The sequence below is a fragment of the Eretmochelys imbricata genome, chromosome 26 (genome assembly GCF_965152235.1).
Source record: "Eretmochelys imbricata isolate rEreImb1 chromosome 26, rEreImb1.hap1, whole genome shotgun sequence".
NCBI classification, from domain to species: Eukaryota; Metazoa; Chordata; order Testudines; family Cheloniidae; genus Eretmochelys; species Eretmochelys imbricata.
Window position 1 is genome coordinate 14,042,746 of NC_135597.1, and position 19,718 is coordinate 14,062,463.

At 52.9% G+C, this 19,718-nt stretch overlaps 1 protein-coding gene across 1 annotated transcript in view; it reads right to left on the minus strand.

The window, feature by feature from the left end:
• Positions 1–19,718, minus strand: part of CAMK2B (calcium/calmodulin dependent protein kinase II beta) — a 141,236-nt gene that overhangs the window by 106,589 nt on the left and 14,929 nt on the right. Inside the window, exon 2 of the mRNA XM_077805947.1 lies at positions 18,614–18,708. Coding sequence (XP_077662073.1) covers positions 18,614–18,708 — 95 coding nt within the window. The remainder of the gene's footprint in view (positions 1–18,613; positions 18,709–19,718) is intronic.

The window sequence follows — 19,718 nt, forward strand, 5'->3', positions numbered from 1 at the left end:
AAGGGTTGCAGTGGATTCTCCATCAGCGGCAATTTTTAATATCAAAGATTGGATGTTTTTCTAAAAGCTCTGCTCTAGGAATTATTTCAGGGAAGGTCTTTGGCCTGTGTTGTACAGGAGGTCAGAGCAGATGATCACAATTGTCCCCTCTGGCTTTGGAATCAAAATGATCTGGACAAATTGGAGAAATGGTCTGAAGTCAACAGAATGAAATTCAATAAGGATAAATGCAAAATACTCCATTTAGGAAGGGACAATCAGCTGCATACATACAAAATGGGAAATGACTGCCTAGGAAGGAGCACTGCGGAAAGGGATCTGGGGGTCATAGTGGACCACAAGCGAAATAACAGTGTAACGCTGTTGCAAAAAGAGCAAACTTCCTTCTGGGCTGTGTTAGCAGGAATGTTGTAAGCAAGACACGAGAAGTAATTCATCCACTCCACTCTGCTCTGATTAGGCCTCACCTGGAGCATTGTGTCCAGTGCTGGGTGCCACATTCCAGGAAAGATGGGGACAAATTGGAGAAAGTCCAGAGAAGAGCAACAAAAATGACTAAAGGTCTAGAAAACATGAGCTCTGAGGGAAGACTGAAAAAATAGGGTTTGTCTAGTCTGGAGAAGAGAAGACCGAGAGGGGACATGAGAACAGTTTTCAAGTACATAAAAGGTTGTTACGAGGAGGAGGGAGAAGAATTATTTTTCTTAACCTCTGAGGATTGGACAAGAAGCAAGGGGCTTAAATTGCAGCAAGGGAGGGTTAGGTTGGACATTAGGAAAAACTTCCGAACTGTCAGGGTGGTTAAGCCCTGGAATAAATTGCCCAGGGACGTTGTGGAATCTCCATCACTGGGGATTTTTAAGAGCAGGTTGGACAAACACCTGTCAGGGATGGTCTAGATAATACTTAGTTCTGCCATCAATGCTTCTGTTTCCCCAATTTGTGCCCCATCTCAGCCATCTGCAAAGTGGGGCTAATGCCAGCAACCTGCTCCATCTGGCCCCGGGAGGCTAATGAGCTGCGAGACTGCCCAGGGCCTGCTCTGCTCAGCCCAAGCTGACTGGGAGGATGCAAGGGCTGCCAGAGGGACTGTAGAGAGCATCCCTCCAGCAGACCAGTAAGTAGCTGCCAGACAAACCACCCACCAAAGCCAGGCAAGAAGCTGGGGAAGGCCTGCGGAAGGCCAGAGGTGGGGAGCGGCTGTGGGAACTGCAATGAACAGTAGAGAACTAGTTCAGACACCCAGGGGAGTGGATAGGCCTGGGGTCCCCTGCCTACCCCAGCCAGGGACTGTTAGGGAAGAAGCCCCTAAACCCAGGAGTACTAGAGTGAATTAGCTCCACTTGGAGCCACAGAACTTCTGCTTCCCCTTTATCCTAAAGGGGGTCAGAGACTATTGTCCTCGGCCCGTGCAGAACTGGCTGTGACAGCATGGGGGAAATGGAGCCAGGTTAGGGTAGATCCCCATCCTGCCATGAGGGGGCGCTAACAGATAAAGCTCCCCCTCCCTCCCATGTCACACAGACCCTCAAGCGGCGCTAGGGACAGGTGGAAGGAGGCTATTATTCCTATGATCCTGGGCACTACGTTGAGAGAATTTCTCTTACTTCCAGGGTAAAGCAAATGCCGCAGAAATGCACCACGGTGCTGAATGGAACGAATGTCTAACAAACGCCGAGATCCGCCCGCCAGCCCAACAGGCCTCTCTCCAAAGTTCTCCAGAAAAGACGGGACTATCCAGGACGTGCAGTAAGAAGGCAGACAGAGGGTCCGTCTATGCTGCGATGAAAACCCTGCAGTACCGAGTCTCAGAGCCCAGGCCAGGGGCTCCAGAATTGCAGGGTAGATGCTCCCACTCGGGCTGGACCCGACCCCACGATCAGGACCGTGCAGAACTTAGCACCTCCTGCCTGCAGTACCCCGGGAGGCCCAGCTCCCCTGCCCTCTCGCAGCATTCACAGAGCATGGGACGACACCAAAACTAACCCATCGGCCTGCCCCCAGATGCAGGTACCGGCCCGCCCTGGGGATAGCAGAGAAAAGCAAAGAAGCAGAAACAAGAGGGCTCTTTTCCAAAGGTGCCAATCACTGCCACGTCCTGGGGATGCTGTGACACACAGACCCCTTGGCGAAGGCTCCCCTGTTCCTTGCAACCAACTCTCATCTCAGACCTGACCAACTCACTACATCCAATGCATTGCTTTCAGGATATGTGTCCGTAAAGGGCAACGTGGGAGGTCTCGACTGAAAGCTTGCAACCTATCGACGTTCATAATGATGGCATGGCGCGTGCACGGGTGATACTTAAGGAATAACGCAACGGCGCGAAAAATTTATGCCCTGATGGTCTTAAGGCTAAAAGGAGGCACGGGGGGGGGGGGGGGGGGCGGGTAATGTTCCTTGGTGAGCCGGAGGGAGATGCCACCCCTCCCGGGTTAGCCAGTGATGTAATGCCAGGCTCAGTTGTCCACTCTTACCCCATCCCCGAACAGTAAGTGGAAAACCGTCACAGACAGCTACCAACAATCCAAGCCACTGGGAGGGTAAAAAAGGCCCATTAATACGGACAGGGGGTCGCCCTGGCTGTGAAGAGACAAAACTCTCTTTCAGCAGAATGCCAGGTCGGGAAGAGGCATCCGTTCGCTGAGGAGACCTCTGGTTGAGCAGGGGATCCTGGTTCCTAGGAACCCAGCCAGCTCTGCAACCGCCTGGACTTGGGGTGGGGAACGGGGAGGGAACCCCTTTATTAGCCAGGAAAGGGAACGGTTCATAAGTACCAGCCCTAGGTTGCGATTTCTGATTTGGTTCCGTATTGTAACCATTTGTCTCCATCTCTCTCTCTCGTTTCGAGTGGAATCTCTGCTCTTTCTTAAATCAACCTGCTTTTGTTTGATTTCAAGTGCTGTGTGGGATACAGGAAAAGTGATTTCAGGTTAACTGAAGTCTCGTTGCTCCTTTGCGGGCCAAGGAGCCGGGATTTCTGCGACCAGCTAGTGTCAGGGGCTGGACAGCGGAGGGGAACACTTCAGAGGCCCTGGGGCGCACCGCTTGTTAACCTGAGACTCGACCGGCAGAACCCGGAGGAGAGTGCTTGAGGAGCTAACAGGCTGACGGCCACTTACCGCCCGCAAGGCTCCCTCTCGCCACGGGCAGGGGGCACAAGGTGGCTCACAGTCCTGGATACCCCGAGCACCGTCACAGACGCCCCTGGACTCCATTGCCGGGGGGAGAACCCAGGACAGCCGGACCTGCCCAACGCCAGGGCCCTCCACCAGGTGAGGAAGGTGAGTCAGACACTCCTCCGTCCTGCTCACCCCACAGCCAGGCTCCTGATCATGTCCTGCCACTTCTAGCTCCCAGTCCAGGTCCTGCCTCAGTTACAGTACCGTCCTCCCCGCTCCTTCCTGGTTCTCCCCCCCCAGTCTGTCTCAGACGCTGCTGCTCTAGCTTATCACTGTGCAGCCCATCGGAGCTACGTGAGCTGCATTTAATGGTGCTGCATGGAAACCTCCAGCACACTGTGGACTTCCAGTCCTCCGACTACGCTGAGAACCGATTTCAGACACGGTTAGCACAGAGGGGTGCTGCTTTGAGCCGACATGAGAGAGAGCCAGCCCCGGAAGAGGGGCTGAGGTGCAGCAGAGTGAATACGAACTATAAGATTTCGTCCTTCTCTAGTCTGTTTCACTGGCGGATCTCCACAGGCATTTGTCATACAGCCCGCCAACCCAGAGAGGGTCGTGTTATCGCTGGGCTGTAGACAGGGAAACTGAGGCACGGAGCGGCGTGCTCAAGGTGACAGCAAGCGCGTGGCAGAGCTAGGAAGAATACCCAGGAGTCTGTATAGACGGGATCTTTGAAGCCGATACAAAAGCCATTGCTCCTTTATCCGAAGCACCCCCCGCCCCCATCAGCTGGTAGATTTCAGTAGCAACCACAGGGCAGTAATTTCCAACTACAGATCTCCCTGCGGGTGAATAGGCCGCCTCCTGAACTCCACAGCCCGCCCTGGCCTAGGCAAAACTCCCCGTGAAGTCATGACGGGAGCCTGGATTTAAAAGGGTGCCAAGCCAAGCACTCAAAAGTTGGATCAAGCCAGAAGTAAGGTGGTCTCTGCCTCCTTAATTCAGTCCCCTTCTGCGTGTACATTATGGTGCAGTTTTTTCATTACAGGATCACATACTATTGTCCCCCACAGTACCTGGCCCAGGATGGACAGTGCTCACTTACTGAGCAGCTACCCAATAAGGGGGAGGGATCGCTCAGTGGTTTGAGCTTTGGCCTGCTTAAACCCAGGGTTGTGAGTTCAATCCTTGAGGGGGCCATTTAGGGTAAAAATTGGGGACTGGTCCTGCTCTGAGCAGTGGGTGGACTAGATAACCTCCTGAGGTCCCTTCCAACCCTGATGTTCTATGATTTCATTTTATCTCCATTGTCCAGGCCTTATTTACGGCACACGGGTCAAACCCTGCTCTGAAGGCAGAATTATTAATTTCCTCCTGGGCTTTTCTATGGCGCTCCTCACTCCAGTAGCTGAAGGGTCCACAGATGCTAGTGGATTGATCTTCACAACACCCCTGTGTCTACATATGGGGTATTGTCCCATTTTTATGGAGGGGGAATTGAGGCACAGAGAAATTAAGGACAAAAGCGTCCACTAACTTTGGGTGCCCAGTTTGGGGCCTCTGTGGCATCAGAGTATTTAGCATCACTGAGCACGTCATTCGTTCCAAGCACAGTCCCCAGTGACTTCAGCCGCAGCTGCGAGTGCACTGATCAACCCTCAGCTGGAGTATTGTGTCCGGTTCTGGGCACAACACTTCAGGAAAGATTTGGAGAGAGTCCAGAGAAGAGCAACAACAATGATTAAAGGTCTAGAAAATGTGACCTACGAAGGGAAAGACTGAAAAAAAATGGGTTTGTTTAGTCTGGGGAAAAGAAGATTGAGGATGGACCTGAGAACAATTTTCAAGTATGTGAAAGGTTGCTACAAGGAGGAGGAGGAGGAGAAATTGTTCTTCTTAACCTCTGAGGACAGGACAAGAAGCAATGGGCTTAAATTCCAGCAAGGGAGGTTTAGGTTGGACATTAGGAAAAACGTCCGAACGGTCAGGGTGGTTAAACACTGGTACAAATTACCCAGGGAGGTTGTGGATTCTCCACCATTGGAGATTTTTAAGGGCAGGTTGGACAAACACCTGTCAGGGATGGTTTAATACTCAGTCCTGCCTCAGCACAGGGGACTGGACTAGACGACCGACCTCTCGAGGTCCCTTCCAGTCCTACATTTCTCTGATTCTATGAAATCAGCCCCTGGGCACCCAGGAAATGAGGAACATTCAGTGGCTACCTGTGACAGGCTGGGTGTAAGTAACTTGTCCAGCATTGCCTGGGAACTCTGGCAGAGGCCGGGCTTGAGACACACATTGACTGGATGGAGGCAGCAAGAGCTAAGGGAGGGGAGCCCCAGGGCTCCTACCCCACATCAGGGTCTGGCGTCGGAAGCAGGGGATCGGCATGCCCATCTGGAGAGGTGTGAACTGCCCCATTCATCTCACTGGGTGTTCTCCTCCCCGCCACTCAGAGCACCGTGTGCCCATTGCTGCAGCAAGCATGCCCAGTCCCAGCTCAGATCGGGTCCATCATGCCTAGAGCTGCCTGGCAGGAATTTGGCAAGTCTCCTGGCACAGATTGGTCCTGCCTGGAACTCTTGCAGTGGCCTTTCTGGTGCTATTTTCAATTCTCTCCCGTCCCAGACATCACATCCTGGACATAGCACTGCCCAAGAACCCAGGGCAGGACGCAGACAGGAACTTCTTGCCCAAACAACCTCAATTGTGCTCCACAAAGTCTTACCCCAACCCCTGTCGTGGGCCAGTTTTCAAGACAATCCCTCGGCGCACACTGAGTGTAGAGTGCTTGGAACAAAAATCAGCTCTGCTCAGCCTCCGTCATGGAAATCCCACTACGGCACTTCCACAACGCTGCCTGCCCCCTGGGCCAACCTTCCTCATGGAGCATCTTCGCAGCCCGAGTAGGGAGCAGGCCGAGAATAGTAATACACGCAGCAGACATTCTCACAAGTCTGCAAGCGGTGGGACTTGAACTCACAGGCCTTGAGTTAGGCTCCGGCTCTGTTGCCAGAACACCTGTGAGCTGACCACCAATCCATAGCACACCCGGCTCAAGATGTCCTCGTCTCATGGCACACGAGCAGTTCTTTTCCTGTGGCGCACTTCCCAGATACAGGCCAGTTGGCAGATCTGGATGCACCTCCGAATAACGTTTTCAATCTAGCTCCCCCTCGATGGGCCTCTAGCAGAGATCAAACCCAATCAGATACGCTCAGTTAGGTGCCCCAGTCTGAGCAACAGATGGGCACACACAGAGAAAACGTTACAAGGACGTGTTAGTACATAGGTCTGTTTGTTAGCCTGAGAGAGAATTTTGGGTTTGACTTTTTGATACTTTTATATCCATCCTAAGATGTGGAACAAAGAACACAGACACCGTGTGTTGCTTTTCCTACAACCAGATCGGGCTTTTAGTACAATGAGAAAAGATAAGGGATAGAGGGTTTGGTGGGAGTGTAATATACCAGCGTACACTTGAAGGACAGTCCTGCCTCAGCTCCTGTCCCAAGATAAGGTCAAGCAACCAGCAGGGAGGGTCAAGCGGGAAAGTATAAGAAACACTAAAAGTCAAAGAACTGCCTGACCTTGGCCAGTACACAACCTCGCTCCCTACGCGTCCCATGGGGTACAAAAGAGGTGATACCAAACCCCAAGACTCATGAACCTCCAAAACAGAATATGACCATAAGTTGTAAGGGGAGGGACCAGGGATGTTCACTGCAGGTATCTTTGGGCCTGCTAAGGAGGAGGAGGAGGGATTCTGCGGCATCATTTCCTACCCTTCGGACTTCTGGCCTTCTGCTTTCTGTCTCCGTGACAAGAACAAGGGGAAGGGGGGAAGGGAAAGCCCCTAACAGAATGGAAACATTTGACCGAGTGGTCCTTCCCCCGCCACCATGCCCCAAATGCTGTATCTCAGGAACCCTTTGACCCCAGGCCTCAGCGAGGCCTAGCCATTTTTAAGACAATCCGAGTATGCTCGCAGGATTTAGAGCACTTTGGGGGGGAAATAATCAGCTGTCCACTACAAAGCTTGTCTCAGTCAATACTCTGGAGCTGCTAGCACTCATCCAGAACACACACAAAAATTGTGTTAAAAGAACATGGAGGTTGAAGAGTCAAGCACTCAGAAGTTAGGAGAGGCCAGAATCCAGGTTGCCCCGGCAATCTCCATTCAGCCCTCTTGTGTGTGGGAATTGGGATAATCTTGCCCCACCTCACACGGGGAGACCGTGGCAGAGACAGGAACAGAACAAAGCCCTCCTGGATCTTTAAACGCAAGAGAACAGCGACCCTTTCCTTGCAACCTCCAGTCACCGCCACCGTCCAGCCTGTGCGCTGACCCAGTCCAGGGGCCTACAGAACAAGTCATGTGCTATCGCACCACTAAAGACTGTGTCGTAACGCACATCCAGATGAAGGCTGCAAGGGCAAACACTTTCCATAGGATCAAATCTGAGTTTCTAAACTTGGCAGATTTACTGAAGGGTTTTTTAAATTCAACTTCTTAGTTTTGTTTTTTTTAAAAAGCAAAAAAATTCAACCTCAAAACTGCACAGTTGCCTAGAGACCAAGGCCAGCAGATCATCCTGGCAGACCTCCTGTCTACCACAAACCATTCATTTTCACCCAGATCCCCCGCATCAAACCCAAAGACTTTAGCTAGATTAAAGCATTTCAATCTTTAGTAAACTACACTACGTGCCAAAGGGAGCAAACAGGTGAGACCGAAGTGCCACCTCCCAGCAGGTGGACCCATGCTGAAGCCCACCCTGCATGGACCTAGCCCAAGGAGGTGCCAGCAGCTTCAGGATCATCCACCCGTCTGAGCTCAAGTTCTCTGCCTCTGTGAGCATGCTCAGAGAATCTAAGTGAGAAGGGACCAGCATGATCACCTAGTCTGACCTCCTGCACATCAAAGTCCACAGAACCTCACCCACCCACTCCTGTAACAGATCCCGAACCTCTGGCTGAGTGACTGACGTCCTCAAATCATGGTTTAAAGACCCCAAGTTACAGAGAATCCTCCATTTACACTAGTTTAAACCTGCAAGTGGCCTGTGCCCCATGCTGCAGAGGAAGGCAATTCCCTCCAGAGTCTCTCTGCCAGTCTGAGCTGTGGGAAAATTCCTTCCCGACCCCAAACATGGCAATCAGTTTGACCCTGAGCATGTGGGCAAGGCCCACCAGTCAGACACCTGGGGAAGAATTCTCTGTAGTAACTCAGAGCCCTCCCCATCTAGTGTCCCGTCACCAGCCTTTGGAGATATTTGCTGCAAGCAGTCGCCGATCGGCTCCGTGCCATCGTTGGCCGTCCCATCATCCCACCCCCACCACAAACTTCTCAAGCTCCGTCTTGAAACCAGTTAGGTTTTTTGCCCCCACTGCTCCCCTGGGAGACTGTCCCAGACCTTCACTCCTCAGATGGTTAGAAGATGCTCAGGAGTTCCGTGGGGCTGGAGTACACTCCATGCAAACAGGACGTGACCGATTTTAGCAGCAAGCCTGTAACAAGCCCTACAGAGCGTACAGATGGCAATTGGCCAAAGTTTTATAACTCAGCCAAAAGTGAGTGGATGTTCATGATCTGGAGGATGGTGTGGATTGCACCCTCAGCAAGTTTGCAGATGACACTAAACTGGGAGGAGAGGTAGATACGCTGGATGGTACGGATAGAAAACAGAGGGACCTAGACAAATTAGAGGATTGGGCCAAAAGAAATCTGATGAGGTTCAACAAACACAAGTGCAGAGTCCTGCAATTAGGAAGGAAGAACCCCATGCACTGCTACAGACTAGGGACCGAATGGCTCGGCAGCAGTTCTGCAGAAAAGGACCTGGGGTTACAGTGGACGAGAAGCTGGATTGAGTCAACAGTGTGCCCTTGTTGCCAAGAAGGCCAATGGCATTTTGGGCTGTATAAGTAGGGGCATTGCCAGCAGATCGAGGGACGTGATCATTCCCCTCTATTCAGCATTGGTGAGGCCTCATCTGGAGTACTGTGTCCAGTTTTGGGCCCCTTCTACAAGAAGGATGTGGAAACATTGGAAAACGTCCAGCGGAGGGCAACAAAAATTATTAGGGGGCTGGAGCACATGACTTATGAGGAGAGGCTGAGGGAACTGGGATTGTTTAGTCTGAGGAAGAGAAGAATGAGGGGGGATTTGATAGCTGCTTTCAACTACCTGAAGGGGGTTCCAAAGAGGATGGAGCTTGGCTGTTCTCAGTGATAGCAGATGACAGAACGAGGAGTAATGGTCTCAAGTTGCAGCGGGGGAGGTTTAGGTTGGATATTAGGAAAAACTTTTTCACTAGGAGGGTGGTGAAACACTGGAATGCGTTACCTAGGGAGATGGTGGAATCTCCTTCCTTAGAGGTTTTTAAGGCCTGGCTTGACAAAGCCCTAACTGGGATGATTTAGTTGGAGATTGGTCCTGCTTTGAGCAGGGGGTTGGACTAGATGACCTCCTGAGGTCCCTTCCAACCCTGATCTTCTAGGATTCTAGGATTCTATGAGAACTGCAAAAACCACCTCCCTGACCCACGGACCATCCCTCTGCCAAATTTCAAGCTCCGGCTCCAAACCCTGGAGGGAACTAACCAAAGGAAAACCCACCTATTTTACCCCGTCCTTGTTCTTGGAAATGGCTGAACTACGTTTGCCCAAAATTCAGCCTGAGGCCAACACTCCGCATGGAAAAATTTCAGCTTGAACGGTAAAGATCTAGGCATCTGAAAACAAGGTTTAAATAAAATTAAGTGTCAACCTTGCCTACAGGCATCACGACTGGCTGTGCCTAGAATGGGGGGCTCCCTGAGTTTATAAACCACCAAAAAGCGAGGTTCACCAGCGACAAGATGTTTGATGCCCTTCTCGCACTGGGACATCACTGGAATGGTCAGAATGGCCTGCACAGGATGGACCCAAACCGGGACTAGGAGGAGACTATTCCAGTTCGGGGTCTCAGGGCATTATCAAAGCTACATGAATGCGTGCAGCTGCAGCCAGCCATTGTTTTCCGTCATGGCCGAGCCGTTCCCATTTGTCTTCGGGGCAGTCGTGCCCCTGTATAGCTGGGTTAATGGAATCCAAGAGGCTGAGAAGCAGTGGTTCAGAGCTGCCGAAATGCCACGGTCGGTGTTGGACCCAAAGGGCCCTGGAATTATTGGGGCCATCATTATTCATCCTCCAGATCATGAACATCCACTCACTTTTGGCTGAGTTATAAAACTTTGGCCAATTGCCATCTACACAGACTGGAGTAGAAGAGCCGTGGGGGTCACCTCCTCTGTCACCCCCACCGGGTTAAAAGTTCCCTTGAGAGGCTAATTCGCACCTCATAGCCTCATTCCCTACGCCTAGTGCTGCCCTCCGAGGTCCCTGCTTTCCCTCCATGCCTTCTGTTCTCGTCCAGCCGAGGCCTCAGCCTCCCCCTCCATCCCCGCGAGCAAGATGGACACAGGGGGAAGGCCGACAGGTCAGGGAGCTACCTGCGGCAATGGGGTGAAAGGCGGAAAGGCAACGCAGGCGTCCCGGCGGTGAGACGTGGCAGGCTGCGAACTGGCTCCCCGGGGGAAGGAGGGAGAGCCCCATAGAATTATAGAATATCAGGGCTGGAAGGGATCTCAGGAGGTCATCTAGTCCCACCCCCTGCTCAAAGCAGGACCGATCCCCAACTAAATCATCCCAGCCAGGGCTTTGTCAAGCCTGACCTTAAAAACCTCTAAGGAAGTGGTTAGACCACCACCTCCCTAGGTAACCCATTCCAGTGCTTCACCACCCTCCTAGTGAAAAAGTTTTTCCTAATATCCAACCTAAACCTCCCCCACTGCAACTTGTGACACCCCATCCCTTGAGACAACGGAAATCCTAGAGCTCGTGCCCTAGGGAATAATCCCGGCCTGAGCCCAGGGAAACCAGGGATGGGACAAAGCCAGCCAGCCAACTTTAGCTTAAAGGCATTAATGCTACTTGAGTCCGCCACCTTGTCTGGAAGCTGATAGTCCTTGCTTTAACGCCCTCCTCAAACGCTTCTTCCGAGCGCTGTGCTCCTGATTACCATAACCCCCCAGCCCCTAGCCCAGGGCAGCGCGACCTCCCACGGATCGCCAGGTTTAGCCTCATAACAACCCTGAGCTTGTTCAAACACGTCAATCATGTCACCTCGTAATCATCCTCTCCCAGGCTTCCATAAGGCCAGTCTCATCAATCTTTCCTTCGACCTAAACCCCTCTAATCCAGTTAGTGACTTGGTCACCCTCCGGCCCCCGGAACTTCCCTCCAATGAAACTATATCTTCCTTCGACCAGGGCAACTGGAAGGAGACATTGGCCTTCCACTAGGTTTTCTCTCTGCCACTGCCACGTGGGCAGAGAATTTTAAATGCAGGACACTACGATGTACACAGACCCTTCCCTCCTCAGCGCCATTTAAATGCCCCTTAACGAGCGGAATGCATCACTTTAAACAGACACGCTCCATTCCGGTCTACCTGTGAGCCCACGCACCTAATCCAAATCATCACGTGAACAGCCGCGTCCGTCGGAGTCTTGGCCGTGCGTCCCCAGCCTCTTCCCCTTTGGGTATCATCTGCAAACTTAATGACCTTTCATGAGGGACCAGCCACCACGAAGAACACACTCACTGATCCAAACCCAGCTCCCAGTCATGCCTGTATCAGCCCTCTGAACACCGACAAATGACTCGGTATTCATTGCAGAGGGACGTTAAGGTCAGTTAAGTCCACACATTTTCACAAATATTTTCCACTTTATGCATCCGATGAAGTGAGCTGTAGCTCACGAAAGCTCATGCTCAAATAAATTGGTTAGTTTCTAAGGTGCCACAAGTACTCCTTTTCTTGTTTAGACATAGGCTCCGACTGGGGTGGTTATGTCTACACAGCAATAAAAGGCCGGTGGCGCAGTCTCAGAGCCCAGGTCAATTGACTTGGGCTTGCAGGGCTTAGGCTGCAGGGATAAAAATAGCCGGGTAGACATTCCCACTTGGGCTGGAGCCTGGACTGTAAGAGTGTTTTGTTCCCTCCCCCCACCCCCACCCGGCCCCGATGGGTTTCAGGGCTCAGGCTCATCTCCACGGCTACTGACCTGGGCTCTGAGACTTGGTGCCACAAATGTAGACACACGGGTGTTTCCCAAACCCTGGATGCTTCTCCCACCTTCTTCCGGCCCAGCTGCTCGCAGCATCCTGCGCCCCTCTGGCTTCTGAAAGCCAAAAGCCTTTAGGCAGCTGCTGTTGGACCCATCTTCCTCTCTCTCCCTGATCCCAGCATTTGACAGTGCTTTTTCTGACATCCACCTCTGCAAACTCCCCCTGAGATTCCCGCTGGGCTCTTCTCAGCTCCCAGCCCTAGTTATAAAGGATCTGCTGGCCAGCCTCCAGCCTCACACCTGGCCGGGCAACCTTGTGGCATGAGCTGGGTCCTGCAATTAGCTAAAAGCTCCGGGAAAGATTTAGGGCTCAGATTTCAGATGGGAGGCCAGATGGGACCAAGACCTCCTGTCTAACCCAGGCCAGAGAACCTCCCCCAGCGATTCCTGCATCTAGCCCAGAACTCAGTCAAAAAAGCGAACAGAATGTTGGGATTCATTGAGAAAGGGATAGATAATAAGGCTAACAATATCATATTGCCTCTATATAAATCCATGGTATGCCCACATCTGGAATACTGTGTGCAGATGTGGTCGCCCCATCTCAAAAAAGATGTATTGGAATTGGAAAAGGTTCAGAAAAGGGCAACAAAAATGATTAGGGGTATGGAACGGCTGCCATATGAGGAGAGATTAATAAGATTGGGACCTGTCAGCTTGGAAAAGAGTCGACTAAGGGCGGATATGCTTGAGGTCTATAAAATCGTGACTGGTAAGGAATAAGAAAGTGTTATTTACTCCTTCTCATAACACAAGAACTAGGGGTCACCCAATGAAATTAATAGGCAGCAGGTTTAAAACAAACAAAAGGAAGCATTTTTTCCACACAATGCACAATGAACCTATGGAACTCCCTGCCAGAGGATGTTGTGAAGACCAAGACTACAACAGGGTTCAAAAAAGAACTATATAAATTCATGGAGGACAGGTCCATCAATGGCTATTAGCCAGGATGGGCAGGGATGGTGTCCTTAGCCTCTGTTTGCGAGAAGCTAGGAATGGGCAACAGAGAATGGATCACTTGATCATTACCTGCTCTGTTCATTCCCTCTGGGGCACCTGGCACTGGCCACTGTCAGAAGACCGGACACTGGGCTAGATGGACCTTTGGTCTGACCCAGTCTGGCTGTTCTTATGTTCTCCTGGCTAAGCTAGAGCTTACATTTCAGAAAGAGACACCGACTCGTAACTGACAGACTCCAAGGATGGAGAATCCACCATATCCCTAGGTAAGTCAGTTACATTTCCTGTTAAAAGTCTGCACGTTATTTCTAGTCTGAAGATTTCAGCTTCAGCTTCCAGCCACTGGATCTTGTTCCGGCTTGGTCTGCTAGACTGAAGAGCCAACTACTAATCACTCTGCGTAGGTACTTCTAAACTGTGATCAAGTCACTTCTCTATCTTCTCTTGGATCATCTAGACTGAGCTGCTCTTGTCTCTCGCTGTAAGGTCTCCCCAGTGCAGTATGCAGAGGTAAGAACCTCATCCTTACTCCTGCTCAATATTCCCTCCTTACACAGCCCTGGCTTGCATTAGCTCTCCTAGCTACAGCCTCAGACAGGGAGCTCACGTTCAACTGGTTACTCGCCAGGCCCCCCATGTCCTCCTCGGAGTCGCTGCTTTCCAGGAGCCAGCCCAGAATCTTGTAAATGTGACCTACATTCTTCGTTCCTAGATGCACGGCCTTGCATTTGGCTGCATTCAAACGCCGGTTGTCCAAGTGAGCTCAGCTCCGTCGAGCCGACCTGCCATCGTCTTTTACCGCTACGCCAATTTTTGTGTCATGCTTTTATAGTTCCTGCCAGATCAGTGTGTGACAAAGTGGGAATTTTCTGTAATATTTTTATTAAGCCAATGTATGCCTCAGGTTCCCCTATATTGTGCGTGGCTAGCCAACGGCCCAAAAAGAGCTGTTTGGTCCCCGAGCAGGCTAAGAGCCCTAGGTATGAATGTCACCTCGCTGTCTGACCCTGAATGAGTCATTGAAAAAAGGACTAGCCAAGACATAGGCATCGACTCTGCAGGTGATCCGGGGTTGGAGCACTTATGGGAAAAAACCAGTGGGTGCTCAGCACCCACCAGGAGCCCCGTGAATCAGCTCCTGCCTCTCCCCACCCCTCCCGTGCCTCCTGCCTGCTGCAATTTGGTAGGGTTGCCAACTTTCTAAGGGCACAAACCCGAACACCCCTGCCCTGCCCCTTCCCCGAGGCACTGGCCCCCGCTTGCTCCATCTCCCTCCCTCCTTCTCTTGCTCTCTCCCACCCACATTCACTTTCACTGGATTGGGTGCGGGGGGCGGGGGTAAGGGCTCCATCTGGGGGTGTGGACTCTGGGGTGGGGCTGGGGATGAGGGTATTTGGGGTGCAGGAGAGGGCTCCGAGCTGGGATAGGGGGGTATTAGCTCTGAGCTGGGGGTGTGGGCTCCAGATGGGGCCAGAAATGAAGAGTTCAGGGTGTGGGAGGGGGCTCCAGGCTGCGGCGGGGTTTGGGGCGTGGGGGGAAGGTGAGGGCTCTGGCTGGGGTGAAGCTCTGGGGTGGGGCCAGGGATAAGGGGTTTGTAGCACAGAAGGGGGCTCCGGGCTGGGGCAGGGGGCTGGGGTGTGTGGGGTGCAGGCTGCGGGGGGGAGTTGGGGTGTGGGAGGAGACTTCGGGCTGGGACAGGGGCACAGGAGGAGGTTTGGGGTGCGGGGTCCCAGTGGCGTTTACCGTGGCTCCCGGGAAGTGACCACCAGGTCCCTGCAGCCTCTAGGACCCTGAGGGAGGTGGATTTCCACGTCTCTCCGCTGGGAAGCCAAGCAAAGATCCCAGTGTGAGAACAAAGGACTGGAGAGGTGTGAGGTGAGGGGGATAAGAGCTGGCTGCTGGAAGGAGTCGGGGCTCTCACCTGCAGGGATCTGATGAAGGTCAGAGAGAGACACAGCTTGAACAATGGGGTTCACCACAGCGTGGCTGGGCTCTGGGCTGACCAGAATGGTCTATGCTTTAACTTTCAGTTCTCTGTGCTAACGTACGGACCTCCTATGCTGTGTTCCCGGTGATTAATGAACCCGCCTGCTTGGACAACGCGGTTGGAAGGTCCCTGCAAATGCTGGGTGAGGCGCATTAATCCCCGAAGAGCGAACACGTCTCCACCAGGAGCTCCTCAGCTGGACTCGCTGAACAGAGCTCACGGCGTGACGCAGGAATGCTGGAGCCCCAGAGGTTCAAACGAAAGAGGCCACATGGCCTATCCTGGGCTGGAAGAGTGAGACCCATGGGGATCTGGCACCCTGAAGGGATTCCTCCTAGAGGCTGTTGCAAAGCTGGGGCATAGCACTGACCCTGTGGATCCATGACCCAGACACTGACTAGCCCTGTGCTGGGAAACAGCAAGACCCCACCACAACCGCCCTGTGAGGCCCCCTAGAAATGTCCCCAGTGGATGATGACTCCCCATTTACAACTAGATTTTCAGATCTATCAGTTGGCCAGTTTTTAATCCACGTAATACGTGCTCCACTGACTTTGTGTCATGCTGGGAGCAGACCTAGCGCCGATCCACACAAGGAGCAACAGAAGCTCGCTGAAGCTAAAGGAGAACAACTTCCTAATGTTCATCAACCCCGCTGGCCTTGCGAGACGTGCCCATTTTGCGTGGCGTTCTGCCCTGCTCCGGTGACGAGCCTGCGACAGCCTTGTGTAAGAGGCTGAAATCCTTCAGCTCAGGCAATAGCTGTGTGTATGAAGATCCCTGGGTCTCAGATTCGGCCCTCACTGCTGCCCACCCACCCAAGGGCGTTTGTGGAAACACGACTGGGGGCTTTTCGCCATTTCTTCCTTCTGAAAGAGCCGGACATCGCCTGCAACGATGCTTGAATGCATTCAACAGGTCGCTGTTCAAAAGACAAGAGATGCATCATCCTAACAAGGCCCCCTATTCTTCTTAGTTGTGATCTGGCTTGCAGTGGTGACTAGGAGCCCCAGTCCTGGGCTCTATTGCACTGTATAGCCCCAAAGCAAAAGCCCAGTGCCTCTGAATGGGCGAGTCTATTCTCTTACCCGTGGAATTTCAGGATGCGAGCACATCATTCCAGGTTGGCTCGGAATGGACAGAGGGGGCAGATTTAAGATGATGCCTGAAATCTTCACTTGTACTTTCCTTGACTCGAGCGTTAACTATGCAACCTTACCACCACATTCCCCGCGTGTTTATTCAGTGCCTGCAGAATAGCTCTCCATGGGGAGCAGGTTAACCGACAGAGCCCTGGAGTGATTTGGATCTACAGCTAGGCGGCCAGGTTGTGCGTTAACCCAACACCTGGGAGTTTGGGTTCAAAGCAGATTTTCCTTAAAAACATGGGGCCCCCTTTTTAAACCAAGATTTGCAAAAAAAGAGACGGTTTACATAGGACCTACACAAAACACTCGTTCACGGTGGTGCCCAGAGGTGGCGCGTAACTGTTGATAGTGGTGGGGGGAGGGCGTGGATTTGTAACCCACCTTCCGCAAGAGAAAAGGGAAATAAAAATACAAATATAAACCCTGGCAGAAATCTGGGGGCGGCACGTGACCATGCAGGCCCCCCTCCCTTTGTTGCCTCTGGTTGCCCCTCGGGGACTGGGACTAACCATCTGACCCCACTGCTGGAGCTATGCCAATAGCCTAGGGGCAATACCATCACCAAAAGCATTAAAGCCATGTTAATTTCAGGCTCCTGAAATAAACGAAAGGCTAACCCAGTGGCCAGGATGGGGGCCTAGCAGTTGGAAGACCAGGGGGTTGATTCCCTGCCCTGCCACAGACTTCCTGTGTGACCTTAGGCATGTCACTTAGTCTCTCCGTGCTCCAGTCCCCAGGGATAATAACACGGGGAGGTGTTAAGATAAATGCATGAGTGTGCGTGAGGTGCTGAGAGACGCTGGTGCGGGGGGCAGACAGCTGGGAAGAGGCGAGCGACGCTTACCCAGACGTGTGCCCACGAGAGAGGCTGTGATTTCTCCAGCTTCCTGGCAGGCGTTGCGCACACCGGAGCGTGCAGAATGCTCGTACAGCTGCTTCCTCAGAGCCCGTGAACTCCAACAGCTTCACAACACAGCGACAGCGGGGCCTGTCCCTAAAGGCAGATGGGTGGGCCTGATCCTGAGCAGCACGGCCCTCGCCCCCTTCAATTCCCATTCCCTTCCTGCAGAGGCCCAGCACTGGTCAGGATTGGGCCCCCAGCAGCGAGCATGGTACAAAAGGGAGAATAGCCAGGCTAGTACTTTTCCAGGCCCCCTTTGCTGTTATTAGGGATATTTATCGCTTGGCATGGCCCCTTCTCTCCAACCCGCTGCCGGAGTCGGCCCCGGGGTCACACGCTGTGGTTGTTATCTCGCCGTCTGTAGCCACAGAGATGACTGAGGTCTCAGACACGGTAGCGACGTGTCTCCCTCCGGAGGAGCGGGAAGATGGTTGAGAATTAACAGGCTCAGCAAGCAAAGGCAGGCGAGCCAAGCCGTAGGGGAGTGGGCTCGTGGCCAGTAAGGGATCACGGGTTCTTTTCCTGCACCCATCACCGTGGTATCTGGGCACCTCACAGTCTTCAATGCCTTTATCCTCAGACACCCCTGCGAGTTATCCCCATTGTACAAATGGGAAGTGAGGAACAGAGAGTCTAAGTCACCCAGAATCTGTGTGTCCCCCCACCCACCTCGTGACACCTTTGAGGAATTAATGCAATTTTTGTTAAAAGACAGTCGTGAAACTTCATACGTCATCCTAGCAAAGCAAAACAGGCCTGTGGAATCCATATCCTCACTTCTCCTATAACTCAGCCGTAGACCACGCCAGCTCGCGGGCGCATGCTGAATGGGACAGGTCCATCGTGAGACAGCAAGCGTGGAGACCATGGTTGGTCAGGAAAGTCCACAGGTACCACATACGGACTGGAGTTATTTCATGTCTGTTACAGGTGATTTTCAATTTACCACTGGGTAACTGTTTTGGCAAATGCTGATTCTTTAAAGGCAACCACTGAAATGGCTCGATCCGGCGCCCAGTGAAATCGGTGGGCATGATAGCGACACCCGCATAGGAGAATTGACACAGATACACACACACAACCCTGGGGCTGGGGTTCTGTGGCCTGTGCAAATGCAGGAAGTCAGACAAAATGATCAGCGTGTCGCCTGACCTTAAAGCCCACCCGCCCGTCGGGGCGGCCGCAATCGGCGAGCAAAGGATCCCCCTCTCCCCTCTGCGGCCACGGAGGCTGCAGGTGAGAAGGGGAGGCCGGCAGATTTCCCAGTCAGAGCAGCCATGGAAGGGAAACAAGCAGAGCGCTAAGCCTACCTCTTGCAGAGAGCTTCTTGGTGTTGATAATCTTGGCTGCGTACTCATGGCCGGTGCAGAGTTTGACGCAGCGTCGCACGACCGAGAAAGCCCCCCTAGAAAGAGGAAAAGAGAGAGAGAGAAAACTAACTTCCCGAACTCTGCACCTGGAGAGCTCAGCAGCAGCCCACCGGGCCGGTTGGGAGAGGCCCTTAGGCTGCTGATTATCTCATTGGCTTAATTTCAGTGTAACCAGCACACAGACACGGAGACACCTGGCGCCAGCTCCGACGTGGCACCGTGGTGGGCAGGTTTGCTGCCGGAGGATGTAAGGCTGCAGCAGGGCCAGGAGCCAGGGAAGAAAGGCCTGCAGGTTTCACAGGGCATGTTTGGGGGGTATTCCCAGGGACCGCTTGATGTTCAGTGCCAAGGGCTCCCTCCATACAGGGTCTGAGGGGGCGGAGCCTCTCCCAGCACAGGGGGCGGAGCCTCTTCCATTGAGAGGGAGGAGCCAGTCCACAATGCATTGCAAAAAAATGAACATTAGCAAATCACCCCCAAACACCCATCAATCCTGGTCCCAAGCCAAGGCCACCAGCGCCCCATAATGCAGCTGGGCAGGACTCACCCCCCACACACACACTTGCTCCCACACACCCCAGCAGCCCCCCCCTGCTGCTGCGCTCTGTGCTGTACAACACACCAGATACCGGCGGGGCCGGCCCCAAAGAGCAGACAGGCATGGGGACGGAGGGGCAGCCGGCACCGTGCAGCCCTCAGACAGGAAGGCAAGAGCTCAGAGCTCCGGGTTTTAGCATCTGGGGTAAAAATTTTCTAAAGCAACCTAAGTGGTTGAGACACCCTCCACCCTGATTTCAAAAGTGACTTGGGGCCAGATTGCCCAAGGCACTGAGGTGCCCGAAGACACAGGAGAGCGCTTAGTAGGACATTCAGAGGCATCTAAGCAGGGCAGGCACCCTGTCTCCCATGGGATTTAGGCACCTAACCTGCTTAGGCACTTTTGTATCTCACTAGGTGCCTTTCTGTGTCTTTGACGATCGGGGCCGGTAGCACTCAGCTGCCTCTGCCTCCCGGACAGCCAGCGGGAATGGGGCTCACAAGGGCA